The 22,868-nt window shown below is 48.4% G+C and overlaps 1 protein-coding gene across 9 annotated transcripts in view; it reads right to left on the bottom strand.

Moving 5' to 3' along the window:
• TSEN2 (tRNA splicing endonuclease subunit 2) overlaps window positions 1–22,868 on the bottom strand; it is a 42,553-nt gene that overhangs the window by 19,191 nt on the left and 494 nt on the right. For 4 of the 9 annotated variants that reach the window (XR_012060802.1, XR_012060803.1, XM_072941883.1 and 1 more), the window contains exons 2-7: window positions 17,723–17,938; window positions 16,254–16,335; window positions 13,307–13,343; window positions 8,582–9,098; window positions 7,277–7,354; window positions 1,856–1,906 (exon numbers count right to left, since the gene is read on the bottom strand). Coding sequence is in view for 7 of the 9 variants with exons in the window: in XM_072941883.1 (XP_072797984.1) it covers window positions 1,856–1,906; window positions 7,277–7,354; window positions 8,582–9,098; window positions 13,307–13,343; window positions 16,254–16,335; window positions 17,723–17,911 (954 nt within the window). In the remaining 2 variants the exon portion in view is untranslated. Of the gene's footprint in view, window positions 1–1,855; window positions 1,907–7,276; window positions 7,355–8,581; window positions 9,099–13,306; window positions 13,344–16,253; window positions 16,336–17,722; window positions 17,939–19,627; window positions 19,837–22,134; window positions 22,249–22,611; window positions 22,701–22,868 lie in introns of all 9 variants that reach the window. The other 5 variants (XM_072941884.1, XM_072941885.1, XM_072941886.1 and 2 more) reach the window with 4 other exon arrangements.

Below are 22,868 nucleotides of genomic sequence, written 5' to 3'. Positions count from 1 at the left end.
TGTGGTTCGTCCGGCCACATTCAGAAAAGCCAAGAATAGTTCTGTAAAAGCTTTGGGAAAAAAAAGAAAAGATGCTCCACTGAGTCTTTGAAGCCAGAGAATTTATATCATGGCACAAATTAATAATCCAATTGCATAGAAGCCAATGTTGTTTATAAGGTTGGACCTGAAGAGACTGAGAACAGTTCAGGTCAAAGGACGTTCTGATGTGTGAACACAAAAACACAACAGGAGAACCAGGTCAGTCTGGGAGGTTTTCCGCTTCATTTCGGTGCTGACTAAAATGATCATTTCTTCAGCTGGTTTACGGTTCAGTCACTCAGTGAGATTTGCTCTGCTTGCCTCAGCCTGAGATTTTAATACCATAAATGTGAGCTAGAGTTGGGTTTCTTTCTGTTTTGTTTTTCCTTCTCTTTTCATTTTTCTGCAGCCGTTTTTTGCAGGTGGAAACCCCTTATGTGTATGGTCTTCAAGTCCGTACCCTCCAACACAAGCAGCAGTCTTGGAGAGAAGGCTGAGCCTCCAGTCTGGACAAGCCCCCGGTTTCAGGGGCTGAGGGGTTCTATGCAGCAGCTGGAATGTTCTGACAAATGTCAGCTGAGGCCCGGGGAGGAGGCAGGGTGGGTGGAGAATGAACGCCGCCCGGAAAAAGGAGTCACCCATCAGCCAGACATCCGTTTCCATGCCGCTGGAATACTCGTGGAAAAGACTCATATAGTCAGAATTTGGTGAATGACAAAATTTATGTGCTCCCGAGAACAGGATAAAATACACTTGCTCTGTTCTGATGCCCTGCTTACCTTTCTCTTCCTAATCTTAACTTCATTAGAGTAATTTTGAATAGGCCTTACATTTACATGCTCCAAAACTTACAACATCCACAAGTGTACGGTGACGTCTCTCCTTCCGCCTCCCAATTCCTCTATCAGAAGTCAAGCAATGGTATTAACTCCTCGTGGCACTAACATTCTTTTTTTTTCTTTGTGTGTGTGTGTGTGTGTGTGTGTGTGTGTGTGTGTGTGTATTTTTTTAATTGAAGTATAGTCAGTTTACAATGTTGTGTCAATTTCTGGTGTATAGCATAACATTTCAGTCATAGACGAATGTTTTCATATTCTTTTTCACCATAGGTTACTACAAGATGTTGAACACAGTTCCCTGTGCTATACAGTATGAACTTGTTGTTTGTCTATTTTATATATATTAGTTAGTATCTGCAAATCTCAAACTCCCAATTTACCCCTCCCCACCCCCTGCCCTCCTGGTAGCCATAAGTTTGTTTTCTACGTCTGTGAGTCTGTTTCTGTTTTGTGAGGCAATAACGTTCTTCTACGAGCAGCAGACTACAGCACAGGCTCCTGGGCTTCGGAGCTGCCCTGACATGCGTTCACATACTAATTACAACCAGACCAGCTGGGTGGCCGTGGGTGAGTTACTCGTTTCTGAGCCGTGACTACCTCATCTACAAAAGCCTCTCCACGCAGAGGAAAGGATCAGCATGTTGCGAGTCGAGCACCCGACTCACAGCCTTAACTGAAGGAGGCGCTGAACATCGCTGGGCTCATTTCTGCTAGTTCTTAGTACTGTTCTGACGCAGATTTCCTGATCATTCTAGAAGATATTGCTCTCCTCCCAGTCTCTGGGAATGAAATTCACTCTAAAACAGTCAAAGCTGGTTTTTGCCTACACAGTCCCAGCTGAGGGCTCAAGGCCTAAAATTAGAGAAAAAAATTCAATTCCAATTCTACTCAGTGAAAACAGACACATTTGTATTAAAGGAATATGGAAATGACGACAACCCGCTTTTAGTATCAGGAAAATGTTACGTGGATTGTGTCTGAATCAAACCTCTTACCTTCTCATAGTAAACACTCAGACACCCCAGAGCGTAGACCAGGAAGAAAGCCTGAGAACGGAGCAAGCAGAAAATGCTCATTAGAAGCCGTTCCACGTTCTTGAGAAATTATTTTACACATTGATTTCTCTTCGCCATAAACACAAATTAACATCCTTATCACCATCAAATTGGTCACTTATTTTTAAACGTAAATGGTTCATTCAAATTTCAAGGATTAAAATATAAACGCCACAAAATGGTTTAAAATCAGTAAAAACACATTTATATGAACTTTTCCAAGTATTTTTTCTTACAAAAAAAAAAACCACACAGCTAAACTGAAAAGTGATATAAATAGGTATAAGAGCAGTAGGAATCGTTGCTCATTGGATTTTCCTCTGTAAAATAACCACACTAAACTGGGGGAAAAAATGTACAGAAAGAAACATGGAGAAATCTGTGGAAACAGGGCAAAGCTAGTGTAACCAGATGAGTCTCTTGCTCACGCTCGCTGCACAGTGATTTCCCATCAAGTAAATCCCATCTTTCCATGAACTTCATGATAAAGCACCACGTTTTACTCATCTGGGGAGGCGGGAGGAACCACAAAGAAAGTTTGCCGTAACTGAGTAAAATTACACTTACGTGGAAATAAAAGCAACTTTCTGATAAAAACAAGATGATGCCAAGCACTGACACCAGCCAATAGGCCCTGCTGTCGGCTCTGCTGGCAGAAGGGGACTAGGATCCATGTTTACACCTGAACAGGCTCAGGTGAGACTGGTCCGCAGTGGTGACCAAATGATGGGTCTCCATAAGACTGGGTTGCTTTCCTTTTAAACATGAGGATGGAAGAAGAGACTCATCACCAGATTTCCTGGCGGGCCCTGTGGCAGAAGGAAGGCGGTCCCTGCCCTGAGCCCCCAGGCCTCTGGTCCACTCACTCCATGTTTCCTCCCCACCTGGTGCTCAGGGCAGGGGACCACAGACTGTGAAGGGGTGGGGGGCTTCAAGCAGCAACAGGTCCTGCTAAGGAAACACCTTCCTGATCCTCGGGAATTGCCCGCACCCAACCCCTGGTCATCTTCTGGCCACCTGACATCTCTCTTTACCGCAGTGGTTCTTGAAGCCTAGACTGGGGGTCCCAGGGTCCCCAAGACCCTTGAAGGAGGTCTCAAGGTCCAAATCATTTCATGACCTTAAGGCGTTACTGGATGCCTTGCTCATAGTCATTCTCCCCAGAGGCTCCAAGACATGTGATATCACAACAGACTGAAGGCAGCATCGGATGTGAGAATTCAGCAGACTTCTATAAAACTGGACCTTTGAGTCTTTGCAAAATGAAAAACAATGACATTCTTCTCACTGGATTTGTTTTGCTTTAAAAGAATATAGATACTTTTCGTAAGATTATTTTTGTTAATGTACAGTGGGTATATTATCATTATTTTAAAATGAGTTAATAAACATTTAAATTTTGGTTTTAATTTACAATTTGGTAAGCATTGACAGATACAATCCATATAAAAGTGTTCTCTGGGGTCCCTCAATAATTTTTAAGAAAATAAAGTGGTTTGAGAACCACTACCTGAGTTTTACCCAGATCCCAACCTAGAGCTCCCCTGAAGATGCAGGCGTCACCTGCCGGCCGCTTCTCGGGGTCCCGGCTGCTCCCTCCTGCCTGGGCTTCTGCAGAGGCCCCTGAGCTCTGGCCTGGGCAGCCTGCTCTGCAGGACAGCCAGAGTCACCTCACCCTGTGGCGACACTGTGGCTCCCAGGGCCCCCAGGGCCCCAGCCCCTGCATGTCTACCCACCCCTCTTCCTGGCCGGCCAGCCTCACCTGTGTCCCCAGACACACAAAGCTCACTCCTGCCTTCGCCTCTGTCACTGCTATTCCCACACCTGACGTGCTCTGCCCCAGAGTCAAAGGTCACTTCTCAGGGAGGTCTTCCCTGACCACCGGGTTTAACCCCCATCCCGATCAACTTCTTCGGAGCATTTATTTTTGTCTGAAAGTATCTTTCTTCTGTGTGTCTCTCCAACTAGAATGTAAGCTCTGTGAGAGCAGAAACCCTGCGTGGTTCCCTTGGCCTAGAAGGGGCTCAAGGCTTGTGCTGACAGAACAAAGAAATAGGTCTGGATCCCGCCCAGGGCGGGGGGTGGGGGGTAGTCACACTGCCAGGCCACCCAGGCGGGTCTCTGCAGGCCCGGCTCTCAGCTCCGTCCTCCTCAGGGTGGACACCGTGTCCTGCTTCTGCAGCTATGGTGACAGCCTTCCCAGCTTATTCTGACTTCTGCTCTCCACAGTCCACTACTTATTAATACATAACACTGCAGTTTTTCAGAGGGACGCAGATGGTGGCCAAAAGGCACAATGGAAAAGACAAGTTGGTTCTTCAAAAAGCCAAGTCCTTCTTTCTCTTTCCTTTTCCCTCAATTTTCCCTTCTTGGTCCACAGGGTGTAACAGGAAGAATGACAAAGTTGAGATACGCAGCCCTGGGCTGAGATCGTCATTAATCCCCAGGCCCTGGAGGCATCACATAGACTCGTCACCTGCTCATCTCTCAGACTGGCAGGATGAAGCCTCCTTAAAGATTTAGTGAGATTAACTCCTGCTGAGGTTTAAAAAGCAACTGCCAAGCACCGAACTGCTCAGTTCACTCGAGCTTCCCTCCCTTTCTAGAACCTTTCAACACTGCAGCTGGGGAAGGTTCAGCCCAGTCCTTGCCTAGCAAGAGGTGACTTCTGGGTCTGTCAGAACCTAAGTTCTTCAGAAACTTTCTGTTATCAGCAAACAAACGTTTCCCTAAGAATTGATGAAATCAATGGCTTGTTCTTATTGGCCTAAATGGCTTTTATGAACCTATGCAAACTGCTTTTAGGCACTGATTACAGGTGGGGAGGGTCTTAATCCAAATGAGTTGGTTTTTTTTAGACTTAAATCATCAGTACACTAGAGGTTTGTGGAGGCTGAAATCCTCGAATTTCATGTCCCTTGAAACCTCCTCAGTAAGTTTCTCCTTTGATAGTACTAATAAGATGAGTTTAATGATGGCTTTAATGTCTCATGACTAAGTCTGGTTAGGGGCCAAAGCATCATAACAACAAACAGCTCCCAGTGACAGATCTCCAAGTGAGCGTGGCGTGACCACTCTCACAACCTGCAAACTGCTTTGAGTCATCACAGCAGGGCAGCCCGTGTTTCTGACGGACGTTTATGGGAACACAGTACACTGTACAGGTGGTGCGCCAAACGTGGGCAATGCATCCAAGGACATCCGCCAAGGCAGAGCTGGGAAGCAGAGCTGGGTTTAACTGCGTGCTCCTTGGAAACGCCTGCAGCACAGCTCTGCAATGATCTCAGAAACCAAGCAGCTTCCAAGAATGAGAGCACCCTCACCTCCGACCTCCCAATACACCAGCACTTCTTCGGGGGGTGTTTGGGAAGAGGCAGCGAGACAGCAAAGCTTTTTCACTTGTCAGTAAAAACCATCAACTGGTCTCCCATCTGGAGGGGTGAGGCGAACCCCCAGCTCGTGACACTGGCACTCTCTCGGCCTACTGCTGCCGCCCCCTGGAGCCGAGAGACTGCAGGCTCCCAACGGCCTCAGCTCGCCAGCCCGGCCTCGTACTGGCGCCAGCTCTGGTCCCTGCCACTTCCCGACGTGGCTGCCTGTGGTGCCCCGGTGCCACCAGGACCAGGTCAGACCCCTACTCGCAGACACGCCTGCCACTTCCAGGACCAAGCCACACGAAAGGGCCTGCCCCGTCCACTGTGACCATCTGGCAACCCCCCAGCTATCCTGTATCCTGCAGGCATCACAAACTCTGTGAAGTCTCTCCGGACAGCTCATGCCCCTCCAGACCCCACTGTTTCTGTGCAAATTTGTCACCTCATACACATCCACCTAACAAGTAATTATTAAGCACCTGTCAGGCGTTGGGTCCAAGGAGAGAGGAGGAAGCCTGGCACAACCCGCACGCCACGCTGTGCGAATCACACTAAACTAACACCGGGCAGCTTCGGGCCCAGAACCATGTTCTATTTATTTCTGTACACTCAGTACTCAGCCTGGTGCCAGGCAAGTAGTAAGTACCTGGAGAGTATTTCTACTGAATACTGATTGCATGTTAGTAGTACTGAGCTCCAACCAGCCACTAAATAGCTTTTACAGGTAGCACAAATGACGGTGACAGGAGAGCAGGCAGCGACACTCACTGGGCACCTACCAGACACCAGGCGTTGTGCTGAACCATCAGTGCATCATTTAATCCCAGAACATCCTACGAACAAGGTGTCATGCACACCCCCTTCAGGGGAGAAACCTGAGGCTCAGAGAGGTCAAGGACTGGAGAGTGGGCGCCCCGGTGCTGTCCCCCAGAGCAGACACTGGCCACACCTACCTGCTGAGCATCTGAAATGTAGCTGGCACAGCTGAGAGGAGAATTTCACATTTTTGTTCCATGTCAATTAGTTTAAATAGTCACAGGCGGCGAGTGGCGACTGTATTTGAGAGTAAACTAAGCTGTTCCGTTTGGAAAATGAGTGGATGAAGTAGTAATCCCACATACCCATCCCTGCTCTGAAAGCCTGCTCTTTTCATCGCTGGCCTCACTGTAAGGAAGAAAGCACAGACCCGAAGATCGGGAGACTAGGAGACACAGCGACCTGCCTGTGGACGCGGTCAACACGCTCTTCCTGAGACCCGCAGGTACGCCGAGCTGTGTTAGCCGCTGCAAACAGGCAGGCGCACCGCTGGGGAAGAGGCGCAGCCTCGGACAGAGGGGCGCTGTCTTCACATCTGTCCCGTGTAAACATCAGCAAGAAGGGAGGAGCCGAGCCCCGGTGAACACAGCACAGAGGAACCCCAAATCAGAGGGAAAATACGACGCAGGTTTAGAAAGCCAGTTTCAGCCAGGCTGTGAGAATGCAGGTATGGCGTTAAGTAAAGCAAACACTTGGCAGTAGCCCTGCAGAGGGAAGCACTCAGGATCCATAATTAGCATCATCGTTACCCGACTGCAGGCACGCATCTCGGCTTATGAAAAGCTGGTCAAACTCTACGAACACAGCACTATTTTATAGGAACAAAAACCACTGAAATGCACAGCTTTAATGAGTGAACGGTACGTGCACCGTACCTCCGTAAGCCTGTATTTCTTTTTAAGAAGCTGGTACATTTGGACAATATGAAACCTTGATGTGAAAAGAGTGCTCAAATCTCTTGAAGCCTCTGTGGAATGAATATGGGGAAAACTCCCAAGTGGAAACCTTGGAACTGATGAAACGTGGGAGCTGCTGGTGGTGACGACACTGAATCGTGATCTTCACTTACTAAACTGTGCTCAGAACTGCACTTTGAGGTGGACTCATCTGTGTGGCGGCGGCCTGGGCTGGGGGAGCCAACAGCTGAGAAGATAACATGCTGGCAACATACCTCTTCCAGGCTGAGCTGCAAGTACTCAGAGATCCTATACGGATTTCTTCTGCATATCAGCCTCCTTTTTTGCGACAACTGGAGAGAAAAAGAAAATACATGCACAACAGCTGCGAACAGCACAGGGGACACAGAGGCTGCGTTTTAAAAGGGACATTCTCCTTCTAAATTTCCCAGATTCACATCTGCTACATTATTTCTTTAAAAAAAAAACTTTTCTATTACTTATGTGGAAAAAAATTACTTATTTATTTTTAAACTACAGTTGACCCTTGAACAACGTGGGGCTTGGGGCGCCGACACTCCGGGCAGTGGAAAATCTGCGCATGACTCGCAGCCGGCCCTCTGCACCCACGGATCCAGCCACCGCGGATCCTGCAGAGCTGGCGTGTTCACTGCTGGAAAAAACCCTCCGATAGGTGGACCCGCACAGTTCAATCCCACATGTTCAAGGGTCAGCCACACTAACACTGCGTTAACCCTGTGAACCCCTCAGCAGCTGTGAACATCTCGCCGGTCAGTTCTATGTGCTTTTTCTCACCCAACTGCGCCTCACGAGCATAAGCCTAGGTTATCCTGTTCTTCTTTTTTAAATGGAGGCCCTGGGGATTGAACCCAGGACCCCGTGCTTGCTAAGCATGAACTCTACCACTGAGCTATACCCTCTGTCCTGTAAGCCTAGGTTTTTTTTTTCTTTTTTACTTTTTTTTTATTGCATTATAGTTATTTTACAAAAGCCTAGGTTCTTAATGAGACTTCACAAACTTCATTCTGAAGGTCAGCTAACATTCCTTCAAATGGGTGCTTCACACAGTAACTGTCAGACTGCTTCTCGTTTTGAGCTCCGACAGGTGATTCTGGGGCAACTGCCCGGCACGCCCCTCAATGAAGTGGCTCCCATTCTGCTCCCCTGCTTCTCCCATGAAGGCTGACCGCCCATCCAACCCTGCAGGGCCACTCAACGCAGGGGGATCACCACTGCGCTGCTTCTCCACCAGCAAGGGAGAATATTACTGACCTGCTTTACTTTATATATATATGTACAATTTAAAGTTAAGTCATTCACAGACTTCAAGGTTTCAGTTGAAACAGGCCTCATAACTCCTGAGCCACCAGGGCTGGGACCCAGGGCTGGCTGGTTTCCTCGGGGGTCTGCAGGTGGTTGTCCTGCATCCCACCTCCGACGCCCGGTGCTTAACATGTGCCCACTACCGGCTCCGAGTAAGGGATCCCTGGGCTGGCCAGCATCTCCTCTGGGCCAGAACCAGACAGCGCTGGAGGAATTCATCTATTTCCTCTACTTACATCCCCATCCGGGGCGTCTTCCCCATCACTCACGACTTCCTCCACCAGCACGTACTCGTGGTCAGGCCCTCCCTCTTGGGCACAGATGAGACCCGATCCTCGGCTGCTGTCCTCAGGCTGAGTGTCACACCACGGGAGGGGAGCATCCTGTCTGCCGCGGTGGACGGGGGGCAGAGGGGCAGCGACCTCCACGGCGGGTTCAGCCGGGCCACCTGCGGTCAGCAGGTTGTGCCTGGAAGCCCTCAGCGGGTGGTCAGGTGGCACGCTGGGATCCTCTAGGTCCTCTGAATCTCCCACGACCCCATTCATCTCAGAAAGTCTCTCTCTATCGGCTGTGCCTTGCATGTTGGAAACCATTTCAGAGTTCAGCTCATTATACAACTGGACTTCTTCGCTTTGTTTTGTACAAGGATGTTCCAGGGGCTTCGTGGAATCCTCAAGGATTCCACGCACTGTGCTCTGATCCCGACCTTGTTTCTGCAGGAGCTTTGTGGCCCATTCTACTCTACGCTGGTACCTGCGAAATAGAAATGTCAGCGGAACATGTGAAAAAGATGGGCGGGCAGCACGTTCACAGCATCTTTCCTCAATGATGGCTGGGCTAGGGTAAATGTTTTCTTTATACTTTTCTGCATTTTATAACTGCTCTGCAATAATTATGTTACTTTTTGGTTGCTTTTATTATAGAGCTTCATTTAATTTGCTTGCTTTGAAAACAAAAACCCAGTTTAACCAAGGGTGAAAATTTATGTAATTTAAAACCAGTGGACTAATTGATTTAAGTAAATATAAAGGGAAAACAGGCATCTTTTGTCAGGGTTTGGTATTATTTTCAATTCTGGATATCACGACATTTCCAGACCTGTATCCCACTCACAACAAAAAGAGTCTTTGTTCAGTACTGGAAAGCCAGTGAGAATTTCAGTAGCCTTGTTCAGTGTTCACTCATGTCTCCACTACACATGGAAAGAAATAGTTACAGTTATATACACTCAAACATCCTAATAGAAATGGCCCTTTTTCCCATAAATTTCAAAGTATGTCTTAATAAGAAAATACATGCTTATTAGCTCATTAAACTTGAAGGCAACCCCTGGACACTTCCCACGTTACAGGTAAGACGACAGGGTTCTGTCCAGTGAAGCAGGTCAGCACCTGACAATGCCGCTGGGGGTGTTAAGGGACCTGGGACGCCACATGGGTGAGGAATCTGATCAGCGAAGGCCAAAGACATGGCGAAACTCAGGCACTTTCTGCCTCTACCGACAGCAGTCGGTCTGAAGAGCATCTGGGAAGACACATGGCTTGCGGGAAGACAGATGTCTTTTTCCTTTTCACCCTAAATTCTCTGCCTGCATGTGGATGATGGAATATGTCACAGTTGGTAAACTGCTACTCACATACGATGAAGCAAGGACGCTGGCTTCTGCTGAGTTTAAGGAAGACATTTGTGGCTGCTTAACCTTGATTCCTCGAAGAATCTCCAGGCTGACCACACCCTGCTTATGGTACACGGGGAAGAGCACACATCCCTGTATGTTGGGAACTGTGTCGCAGATTTCAAGGGGAAGACCTGGAAGGGCTACTCCACACCCACAAGGCAGGAGGATGCGGTGATTACATGCGTGGACCCTGGGGTGCATGTTTCATGTCCAGCCCTGACTCTGTCCCTCATAACTGGGTGACAAAGCCAATTACTTAACTGCTCTGTCCCTCAGTTTCCCCACCATAGGATGTGCCATGTGCTCTTTTTCATAATCAGGGTAAAATGTGTTTCCTCCTGTCCAACCACTCTCGAGTGCCGTCAGAACAGCATTCACGTGGGAGACCTAAGATCCATGCCTGCCACGTCACCTGTAATGCTGGCTAAAGGCTTCACGGGTCTGTGAGCCTCCTTCGAGCACAAATTTTTGTGTCATGTGTATTTTTCTGGGGAAGGGATCCACAACTTTTATCAAATTCCTTGATTTAAAATATGTAAAAGAACCACTGAATTCAAGGTTCAATGGTTCCCCCTTTGAGTAAAAGATCTGGAACAGAGACAGACAGACAGACAGACAGAGACAAAGGGGCCCTGCTCTGCCCTCTGCAGCAGGCGGGTGAGGGCAGGAAAGCTCCAATCCTCACTCCACGAGGTTCTTGTACGAGCTACGTGCCCTCCCCTGAGGCTCGGGGACACCTGTGCCCACCTCAGGGGCTGTGCAGGATTAAAGCAGACAAGACATGTGAAGCCTCAGCACATAGTAAGTGCTCTTTAAATACTTGTTACTTTATGATTGTGAGATTTTTAGGGGAGCCTTGAAAAATAGAACCATTTTGACTCAATACGCTTTACATTAAAAAAATCAAACGACATTTTAATGGATGGAAGCCCCTTAATGAAGTGCTCTTCGGGAGCAAGGCTGCCGTGCGGGGCCGAGCGCCGCCCCAGATCTGGTTCTGAAGCTGTACAACCATGTTACTGATTTCGCTACGTGTCAGCTCCTCCCAGGCTCGAGCTGGGCTGCTGGCTTCGAGCACACGCACTCCAGGTCAACTGTTGGTTCCCTACGTGTGAGACGGAAACAACTATCCCGACCTCCGAGCTTTCTTGAGAAGATGAACTGAGAGGACCTGGGTAAAGCACGTGGACTGGTAACCGGCACGGCTGGAGCAGTGAGCGCTGGGCAGTCGTGACGATCAAGGCAGGATGAAGACACGCCGTCGGGATATTCATCACAGGAGAGTGCGGCCCCCCTCCCCCACCGCACTGGACCATCGTCCCTGAGAACAGGACTGAGGTCTTCCCTCCTCTTGTTTCTCCGGCACCCACTCAGTGCCTGACGCTGACACACAGGCGCCTGCCACAGGTGCTGGCTGGGGAAGGACCACGAGTGAAGAGGGGGCCGGCACCACCCAGGGCTGGTCCTTCCAGGACACACCCCACATACGTCAGCCCCCGAGGGCATCACCTGAGGGCCTGGATTCACGCCTCCAGGAAGGGTCACACGGAAGGTTCTCCTCACCCAAGGACAACTAATGTTGGAAAAGGGCCAATTAGGGTGAATCTACTTGAAAGATCCGAATTTCAGAGGAAACAGTAAAGAAACAATTACAAGTACTTAAGTTGGAAAATTAGCCTAAAGATACAAAAAGGAGTCCTTTTTTCTAACATTTAACACAATTTTGACTGTGATGGCAAGCATATGAACAGATGATGAACCGCGTATGACGGGTGGGGGGCGGGGAGGGCGTGACTTCCTGACAGACCTGTCGGGTGTGTTGGAGCCCTAACTCTCGGCACCTGCGAATGTGACCGTGTCTGGAAACAGGGTCTTTGCAGATATGACCCAGTTAAGATGACGTCACACTGACTGGTGTCCTTTGAGAAGAGGGAGATCTGGAGACACACAAAGGAGATGATGATGTGATGACGGAGGAACAGACAGGAGTGATGCGTCTACAAGCCCAGGAAGGCCCAGGCCGGCCACACCAGAGCTAAGACAGGGCAGGCAGGGCCCTCCCCGGAGCCTTCGGAGGGAGCACAGCCCCGCCAGCACCTGGATTCTGCGCTTCTGGCCTCCAGAACTGTGACGTCTGCTCAGTCTGTACTGTCACGGCACCCGTGGGAACACTCAAGGACTGATGGAGCCCTCGCTGTGGTGCTGGCCGAGGGACAGCCCGTGGGTGGAAGGCAGCCTCCCCGACGCAGAGCCTCACACTCAGCCAGCCTGGCCTCACGCCGCCCCTCCGGCTGGCCGTCAGGGTGCGGCTCTGCGGGGAGCCTTCTGCTCTCTGCTGCAGCCTGGCCTGGGGCAGGGGTTGGCCAGGGCCTTTCAGGCCCCCACCTCCGACCAGAGCCCTGCCCACCCCCAGTCGGTGGCTACACAGCCTCTGAGATCTCCCAGGTTCCCCTGGCCATGGGCTAACCGCCCACGAAACCAAAGGGAGCTGTTAGATTCGGCCAGTGGTGCCAGGAGCAAGATGCAGAATGACCGTGGCCTGAGCGGTTCTGAAGGCTTCCTGGAAGAAATGCAGCTCCAGCTGTGCCTCAGGGGTGATGAGGATTTAGATGGAGGAATGGGTCCTACCAAGGGACCATGGGGTGTGGGGCTGCAAAGAGGAACCGGGCGTGGTCCACGACCCCCATCAGCCCACAGTCTGATCCCGGTGTAGGTGCCAGGGAAGGCTCCGTGGATCCGGAGGGACAGTCCCAGCGCTGAGGGTGGGCAGAGAGGAGAGAGACACGCATGCTGGGCCATGGGCCGTGCAGCCACAGCCAGGCAGGGAGATGAGCTCCGGGAAATGGGAACAGCATAAACAAAAGCCCAGAGGAAGGAGTCTCCGCTGTGTGAGTTGTGGGGGAGCCTGTGGGAAAGCCTCTTTCCCTAACCTCACACGTGTAGAGCAAGGAAGGAGCACGGGGCCACTTATGCCCGCACAGGGCAGGAGGCCAGTTCTACATCTGAGGATCTCAGCACTTATAGACAACGTACATTACAGGAGAAGGTTCATATTCTGGAAGGGATTTAACTGGCAAATGATTCAGCTTAGGATTATTTTTTAAAATAAACTTAGTGCATTTCAAATACGATTTGATCTACATTAAATTCAGACATAAGTTTCAAGGACATACATACTACCAAAAAAAAAAAGGTGAGGACAACCACATCACAAGAGTCTACCTAACAACAGATCTGACTTAAACCATAATTCTGACCAAGGCCGAAGTCCACCGAGACTCACCTCTGTGATGTGATTATAGGCATGTCTGTCTTCACACCTGTAACAACAAAGTTTTATTAGTTCAGACACATTTTCCTTAAGGAGAAAAACACACTGACAACCTGGAAAAGACAACGAGTACTTCAAGATTCACAAAATCTCACACCGACTGATCCTGTCTGCGCAGCTGTGGTAAACATATGCCTCCCATGCCATCAGGCCCCACGCCCACGGCCGGGCCAGTGCTCCTGACCTGTCGGCATGCTTGCTGGACTCAGTGTGACCTCGGAATTCTTGTCAATGTGCTGGCTAAGCAGCAGCGGCAATGTGGGAGGGGAAAACCTGCCACCCCCAAATGCCTGTGCCCTCAACTTCCAGATGAGGGCACTGAGGCCCTGAAGTTCCACATGTTACCCTGCTCTCCATGTTCCACAAAGCATCTTCAGCGACAGCTCCTCACAGGCGCCCGAGGAAAGGGGTGGTGTTAGGTCTGGGTGTGGGTGTGGGAGTCCTGGGCTCCAGCTCTAGCTCTGGGCCTCTGGCCAGAAGTCTTTCTGCCTCAAATGTTTCTCACGTCACCTGGTGTGTTTTAGTCCTGGGCCTCCTAGACTCTGCCTTTGGGCAAGTCCTCTCTCCTCTTCCAAACTCAGCCCCCCTCCAGGGCTCTAAATGATGTTCAACTTGAAAATCCTACAGAAGTGAGTTCTCAGACTCCTAACTCCTTAGGAACTTGACAGTTTTCTTGATGTCATGATCTCCCTCCTCTGGTAGCTCAATAGCAAACAACAATTTAGCAAGTTTTACTGATAGCCTTCCATATGGCAAGCACAAGAAATACAGAAGTAATGAATTCCCTCTCCTTGAGACACTCACAATCTAGTTGGGGAGATAGACCAGCAATGACTGTAACCCAAGCTGATATGTGGGCAAGTAACGTACTAACTTTACTTGGAAGGGTTAAGAAAAGCACAGAGGAGGAGTAACTGAGTGGGGCTCTGAAGAATGAGTAGGAGTTCGCCAGGTGGACCGGGTAAAAGGCAGAGGAAACCATGCACAGGGGCTGGGAAACTGCAAGGCACGGCAGGGTCACAGAATGACAAGCAGCCCAGGATGGCCTGGTGCCAAAAGTAGAAGAGGGTGGAGAGAGAGGAGGGTGGAAGGTGAGGGTGAAGCCTGATTTTGAAGAACCCCCTGAAACGGACATCTGAGATCTACTTCCTCAGGGCAGCCCACAGCCTTAATCTCTGTTTCCGTGGCATAAATTCAATTCCTTCAAACTTCTCACTGTTTAAAACTTAGTACCACACAGATCAGGACAAGATTCTCAACTCTTAAGATCATTACATGATATGAAAACTTTTTTTTTTTTTGGCCAAATAGTAACTGCCAGAGCTGGGGGAGGGGGAAGGCAGGGTTATTATCCTATTTGCTCTACTTTTTCTCTCCCTTTTTAAAACTCTATGAAGATATTTAAAACACACTCCTGCTTCCTAGTGTTAAGATGTTTCACGTTAAAAAATCCTGGCTTTCAACCACGCCGACATAATTACTCATTTGCTTTATCACACAATATCCACGAAACCGTCTCAGGATAACAGAACCAACACCACCATCTATGAGATGACTGCTGAGAACAATGTCAAGATCACTCTGCAGCTCTTTCTTTCCTTAGAGTACACGGCAGGCTGACTGCACTGGTGGCCCCAGTTCCTCAGGTCTTCCATTGGCCAAACCTCTCGACTCTGGACCAGTGGAATATTGAAAACATGTGCAAGCAGAGGCCTGAGGAGCACTGGCCCGCTGAGGACCGCTACTGACTCTCCACCATAACCGTGAGAAAATGCCGGGGCTGGCCTGAGGAGGATGACACGCACAGGGCCCTCCACCCCTCATCCTAGCTGAGGCCAGGCTAGATCAGCAGGCAGTCAACCAATAGACAACCAGACATTGGTGAGTCCAGCTGGAACCATTACTGGACTGGTCCACGAGTGCAGCCAGCACGTAACTAACCAGATGCATGTGCACACGCAGCCATGAGCAGTGGACCTCCCCAGCAAACCTGTAGACTCAAACTGAGCAATCTGGCTGCTGTTGAAAACCACTGAGTTTTGGGATGGTCTGTTAAACAACATTGTGGCAGGAGATACAGAGTCTCTCCCATTAGGACTGAACAGTCAAATGACCATGTTTTAAAGTTGCACATAATAGCTTCCCCTGTGGCTACACCACCAACTTGATATACAGATTCCTTGTTTTTTTTTTTTCTTCAGAGGAATTACTTTTTAAAATTTAGCTTTGTTTTGTAATCATGTAATAACACATTTACAAGGTTCCAAGTTCAAATCTACAAAGTCTCACCTCTCTCTCCATCTTGTTCCATCCTTCCCCTGACAGGTATTAAAAAAATTACGGTTTATCCCTCCATATATTTCAAAGATGTCTTTATATTCCCTTCCCCCCAAATAAGCCGCAGCACACATGCAGACTTTCCATTCCTTTGCTTTCTTCACTTAGAAAAGTACACCAAGATAAAAGATTTATAAACAAAATAGGAACAGCAAATGAGAACCACACACATTGGTATGCTTTAACAAATGCATCAGTGTCACGGTTATTGTTATAAATTCTAATTCTATAAACAAAACATAAAACTCTTTTTGCATCCAGGTGAGCAGGCACTTAATTACCAGCACTTTCCATACGCACAGTACTCTGCTAGGAAATGCTTCACAACAGAAAAGCCCACGTAACACTTCTGATAATGCCAGAACTCAGATGAGATACATTTTCTCCAGTCACAGGAGCCCTTTCACCTTGATTAGAACTATTCTAGTTGCTATTGTTAGCAATAAAATTGCCAGTGGCTTGTTACGTCTCCCCTAGAATTTTACCATATAACCTGCTGTAAGACCGAAAAATGAAAGGAAAAGATAATTTGCCAAAAGAACTGAACATTGCACAGGCTTACCTTTCCACTTAGCAACCAGCTTAGGATCTGAAATTGTGAAGTTTGGACGGCTTCTAGACAGGATACCTTTTCCGAAATAGCCCTTCCGGGAAGAGAAAAGACTGAGTTAGTGCTTTCCGAGTTACCAGCTTTTTGGCTAAGGGAGACTATTTGAGTTAACGAGAGATTCCTTCAATTTCAGCTTCAGTTCTTCCCTCTGAGTGTCCCAGGACTACAAGTGAAGATCCTGGCGCCTTCCCTCTCTGATCCTCAGGAGGGAGCTAGTCAGTCTCTGACGCACCCCGGCCGTCCCATCGGTAGTGGTCTGGGGCCAGGCCCGTGGGCTGGGGCAGGGCTTCCTCACACGTGGTGGTGGTGGGGGGAGCTGGAGCCTGAGCGCAGGGGCCGAGCCTCCCGGGCCCAGAGGCTCCTGGGATTCTCCTGTACCCGGGACTGAAGTACTTGGCTCTTCCTCCCTGCCGAGTCCAAAAACATTGATCCCCCCTATTTCTTAAAGTTTGAAAAATTTAAACCGGTAGAAAATTGAAAGAATAAGAGGAACACCCTCTACTCTCCATCGGGTGTTAACGATCAGAATGAGCCACGTGGACAGTGCCTCACAAAGCCTCTTGCTTAATGTCTCGTATCGCAAGTGTGGAGGGGGCTGCCCTCAGCCTAGACCCCGCCCCCTGGGGTCAGTGCCACCCACTGTATCCTACTCGGGGAAGGTGGCCACAACATGTATTTTGTATAAAATGTCTAGAGAAGGCACATTTATAGACAGGAAATGGGTTAGGAGCATCAGGCCGGGGGTAGGGGCAGGGTCAGAGCACAGCGGGCCCAGGGCAACTTTCTGTGGCGATGGGGATGTCTGGAACTCGGCTGCACTGGTGGCTGCACTACTGAGTTTATTACAGTCACTGAACTCAGCACTTAGAATGGGCGAATTATATGGCTCCATATTATACCTCAATAAAGCTGTTTTAAAAATGCCCCCAGTGTTGAATCGGCTATGGGGGCAAAATAAGCAAGCTTCCAGTCTCAACCCAAACCTATCACTGATGGAAAAAAAGCAAAAACTGGAACTTGTCCTTATCTAAGCAGAGGTCCTGCTCCCCAACCAGGAGGGAGAGCAGGTAAGGAGCCAGAGGACACGCTGGATCTGTCCCAGGGCCAGAGCGACTCCCCGTGACCTCTGCGGGTGGAACAGGGGTTAGCAGGGAATTTCTACTTTTCACCCATTACACTTCCGTAGGTTGCGTGGATAACAATGAAGATGCATTGCTTTTATAATCAAAAGACAAGAGAGGCCAATGCATTGACCTGACGTCATTGCTGAAATGTGGGTTTGTGGATGGTGGTTATCCTCAGAACAAATGGCTTTGGGGCATTGCTGCCCCACTGGACCCCACTGCAGGGAAAGCACCTGAGCCGTTCTGTTTACGGGCGGTTTCTGGGGGCACGGGGAGAGAGCGGCCGGAAGCACGTACTCTCCCGTACAGCTGCTCCGCGTCTTCCGCACTCCTCACAATCACACTGCTGTTCCTCATCTCGGCCCGGAACATCCTGCAGTCCTTCCCAGGCCCGCGGTCCTGGCCGAAGGGGATGGGCAACGGGGAGTCATAGCTCTCGTACACCCTCCTCTTCCTCTTTGGGGGGCGGAAAATGGCCTCCGCCATCGTCCAAGGGTGACTGTCCTTTAGGGACTGTAATAGGGAGGAAGAAACAGAGAGTCAAAAGCTACGCTGGTCAAAAATGCGAGTGCATTTACACCCAGGCTCAGAAAACTGTGGGAAAAATACATTTATAAAGAAGCAAACTAAATGACAGAGTAACATTTTGTACGAGCAGTACAAATCCCACCTGCCTAGAGATCTCAATTAATTCCCACAACAATGTCCAAGTCCACAGTATTATTATTTTTTCAAATTTAATTTTTAAAGAATTGAATGTAGTTGATTTACAATGTTAGTTTTAGGTGTACAGCAAAGCAATTCAGTTATTCATATACACACAGATATATCTTTTTCAAATTCTTTTCCATTATGGTTCATTACAAGGTATTGAATATAGTTCCCTGTGCTGTACAGCAGGTCCTTGTTTATCTACTTTATATATAAGCAGTGTGTATCTGTTAATCCCAGACTCCTAATCTATCCTTCCCTGCCTTTCCCCTTTGGTAACCATAGTTTGTTTTCTATGTCTGTGAGTCTATTTCTGGTTAGTACATAAAATCTGTATCTCTTTTTTAGATTCTACATGTAAGTGTTATATGATTTTTGTATTTCTCTGTCTGACTTACTTCACTTAGTAGGATAATCTCTGGGTCCACCCATGTTGCTGCAAATGGCACTATTTCATTCTTTTTTATGGCCAAGTAATATTCCCTTGCAGTGGCATTATTTCTGATTACAGGTGATGAGACAGGCCTAGTGACCCACCCACGGTCACAATGCTTCGGGAAGGTCTCCTGACAGCAGGCACAAGAGCATTTCTGTCTGAGAATTTCTCCCACTGTCTCACTTGGCCAACAGACATTTACCGAGTCCCTACCAGGGGCGCCTAATCAGATGTGCTGGGGATTTAAAGAGAAAACCAAAAGAGACCCTGCCTTCAAGGAAGTAAATCTAGCAAACACTTCATTTTCAAAAAAAGATCTTAAAATACACTCCAAACATGAGGTCAACCAGCTCCCAATTTTTAAGGCACATTAACAACAACACCGACAGCAGCAGCCCTCTCTCTGGGGTCTCTCCCTGACCACCCAGTGCCAGCGGCCAAGAGCAGGGACTGGAAAGCCAGGAAGTCGTGTGATCCGGGGCAAAAGTTACTGGACCCCTCCATGCTCTGGCTCCCTCAGCTGCAAGAGGAGGATAAAAACAGACTACCTGACAGTTATGACATACGAAGTGCTTAGAACAGCGCCCGCACGCACTTAGCACACCACTGAGCCTCACTATGACCATTGTGAGCAGCACCAACACCGTTTTACAGACGCAGAGACAGTCGGGTCAGAGAGATGTTGTCAGAGGCTCTGGACAGTGGTGCCCCTGGGTGGCCCCAGGCCTTCTCTCTGGGTCCTGCTGGGGGCAGAGGAAGCACCTGCCTCTGCTGTGTGAAGGCTCCCTGTTTCTCATGGTTAGGAGCTGAAGGGCTCCGGGGAATAAAGGAATTAGTGTGCCCAGCACAACGAGGGAGGAGAGGAGGGCGAAGGCAGTACCTCTCCCTTCCAGGCCTTACACTCCCCCTGAGGAGACAAAATGAGGACAAAACACACAGAAAGCCAAGTCGGAGGTAACACAACAGGCCACCATTCAATAATGGCTAAAGGAAGGAAGTCTGGTGCAGCGTGCGGTAAAGACTGGGGCAGATGCATGTGACTTAGGAAAACTCACCCCTGTGCAAGAGGGAGAAACGTAGGCAGTGCACAGGGCTGATCAGCCCCTCCACTCACTGAGCAGGAGCCTGGGAATGAGACGGGGACCTGAATCTGCTGCTTCCTCAGTTCCACGTCTGGGTTGGATTTAAGCTGACCGCGCATCTGCTGCTTGAACACACAGTGGAGCTGGATCACACGTGTGTTTAACCTCCACGGCTCCAAACCCTCACGGGGGAAAAATAAGACTGATTACTTGGGTGTCCCTGCACTCAACACCAGCATCCCACTGGGCAAAGGATGCCATCCAGCCTCAAACAGCCAAGGAAGGTGGCCAAAGATGAGGCAGAAAGGTGAGTGGCTTTAAGGGTTTATGACCATTAAAAAGCAACGAAAAGCCTTGCCCAGTATGTAATGGTACTTCCATCCACCCTCCCAAAGACGCTGAGGAATTAAAGACAAAGAAAATCACAGACCAAGCAAGTTAGAGAAATTGATAAATTACAACAGTGAGTATAAAAAATAAGAATCAGCAAGTTGGAACCTACATAGAACTGCCAAAGTACTCCAAGCAGCAAAATGCTAAAATAATTTCTAAATGAAATTAAATATTGAGCGTAACTGTATATGTTTTATATATATATATATATATATATGTATATATATAGACACACCTTGCTGTATAGCGTTCATAACAAAATTATGTATACCACATGTTAATGGGCAATTAAGAGATTTTCTGGGGAGGGTGTAGCTCAGTGGTAGAGTGTGTGATTAGCATGCACAAGGTCCTGGGTTCAACCCCCAGTGTCTCCATGGAAAAATAACAAATACATTTAAAAACATTTTTTTAAAAAAGAGATTTTCTTCCAAGGTCATTTTAACTAGATTTCAGTTGCCAATTCATCACTCAGCCCAAGCAACTGCAGCTGACCCTTGAACAACAAGGGACTGAACTGCAAAGGTCCACTTACACCCAGATGCATTTCAATAGTAAACACTACAGTACACCATCCACGGTTAATTGGATATGCAGATGCGGAACCTCAGATATGAAAACACCAGGGATACAGAAGGCCAATTATAAATTATACTCAGATTTTCGCCTGCACAGAAGATCAGCATCCATGACCCCCTGCGTTAAGGGTCATCTGTACTGCATTTAGCGTTCAATTGAAGAAAAGGCAGTTTATCCTAAAACTAATGCTGTGTTGGCTTTTTTGAGGCAAGATGTTGGTCTCTAGTGAGGAACTCTCTAGGGATTTCCAGGAACAATTTGGGTGTCTATAAACATTTCCCTTTTCTAAACTAACCTCTGGTTAGTATTTGATTTGTATATATTACATTTCAAATTTTTAAAAGAGAAAATGTTTCATGGCTCACTTCAAGAGCTTCCAATTAAATTCTCTTAAACAAGTGAAAAAGGAAAGTTCTGTATTAATTTGCCTGGTTTAGGAGTTTCCCTTCCAGATTGCTGTTACACTCTTAGAAAGGGCAAGAATGAGCTATGACACTGGATGGCAAGAACTCTGTACTCTAACACAAGTATGTGACAGAAGGTTCCTGCCACAAAAGACTCCTTGTTTTTCACAAAACCTCAAAATCCGGCACCTAGAGTTACCTCTGCACACGTGACAGCACTAACATCAAGCTGGCTCTATTAACATGCAATGTTCAGGACATGCAAATCTATAGACACAGAGTAGATTAGTGATTTCCAGGTGCTGGGGGAAGGGAGATATGGGAGTGACTGCCCATAGGTATTATGGGGTTTATTTTGAGGATGATGAAAAAGCTTTAAAATTAGATTGCAGTGATGGTGATGACTGCATCACTGAACATAGTAAACTCGCTCAACTGTACATTTTACAAAGGTGAATTTTACGGTATATGATCTCTCATTAAAGCTGAAAAAATTCAGTAGGACAAACCAGAAGCTCTCTAGCTTCCTAGTTTTGTAGAAGAGTTGCCTTGTGCTGAACTTGTGAGGCAAAGCAGGGAAGAAAGGAGCGTTTGCTTTCTCCAGTACCTGCACTAAGCCTTTAAGAAACGTTTCCTTAGCGCCGTGATGGGAGGCATGGGATGTGGGTACAATCACAAGAGCTAACCATCACCGGGAGGTACAACGTGCCAGGAACTGAATGAGCCATACGCTATGAACGAGGGCACCACTACCCTCATTTCACAGACAAGGAAACAGAGGCTTGGAGAGGGCAGGGCATCTGCCCACAGCCCCTCCTAGGGAGGATGAGAGGCTAGTAAGGCAGGGAGACAGGGCGTGGTAAGAAGACTGGCCTAAAAGACGACCCATGTCTGAAGCAAACACAGATGTACAGGAAGGACTGGCCCCTGGTCAGGGGGGTTGGGATGTGAAGGCTTAGAGCCTGTGCAGGGTCTTAGGCAGGGAGTGACGACTGAAAAGATTAAGGAAATTAACCTGGCGTCATATATAACAAGGGCTCTCAAGCTTGGCTGCCCTCAGAATCACCTGGGGAAATTTTGCAACTCCCAATGCCCAGGCCTTACCTGCAATTACCTCAGAAATTTCAGAGTGGGACCCAGGTGATTTCAACATGTAGCCAAGGCTGCCGACCGCTGGTGATAGGATGGCCTATTCAGACTCAGTCCCAGTAGCCATTCCTACCATACAGATGAAGAAGGGACTCAGAGAGGCCGCCTGCTATGCACCTGTACGGGGCTACTTTCCCCTTCCCAAACCCAGGCATACTGACTCCTGGTGCCCAAAGCGTTAAGTATATTTACTTTTCCATCAAAAGCGGGGCTTCCTAATTCTTCTCTTGAGCAGACAAGCTAATACCTTTTAGGTGTTCAGTAAATGTTTATTGTAAACAAAACAAAGTAAAACAAAAAAGGGGGAAGGTAGCTTCATTTAATTTTCCAACCCCCTGGGCTCACCTTGCCCAACCAGCTTGGTTAAAACCGCCCACCCAGCAAAGCTCACATTCTCCCAATTAAAAAGCGTTTGAAGCTCCAAATGTGTACCTCCTGGGCTAGGGGAGGCGAGGATGAAAGGGACGAGGCCAACAATCCTGCCTCTGGGGAGCTTTCAAGTTAGAACCCGAGACTAAGACCTGGAAACAAACGATAAACATGTGAAGGCTGTGGTGAGGATTAGATGGGAAACCGCGAAGCAGCCGGGTCCTGGGCCTAGCATGTGGGAAGCGCTGGTCTGACGGCTGTTGCAACTGCAAAGTCAGAAAGTGCTGAGGGCCCAACAAACCCGCGATTCCCTGTCACCA

This window comes from Vicugna pacos, chromosome 17 (assembly GCF_048564905.1).
Source record: "Vicugna pacos chromosome 17, VicPac4, whole genome shotgun sequence".
Lineage (NCBI taxonomy): Eukaryota > Metazoa > Chordata > Mammalia > Artiodactyla > Camelidae > Vicugna > Vicugna pacos.
Note: the sequence above shows the minus strand (reverse complement) of the source record. Positions and strands in the feature narration are given on the sequence as shown.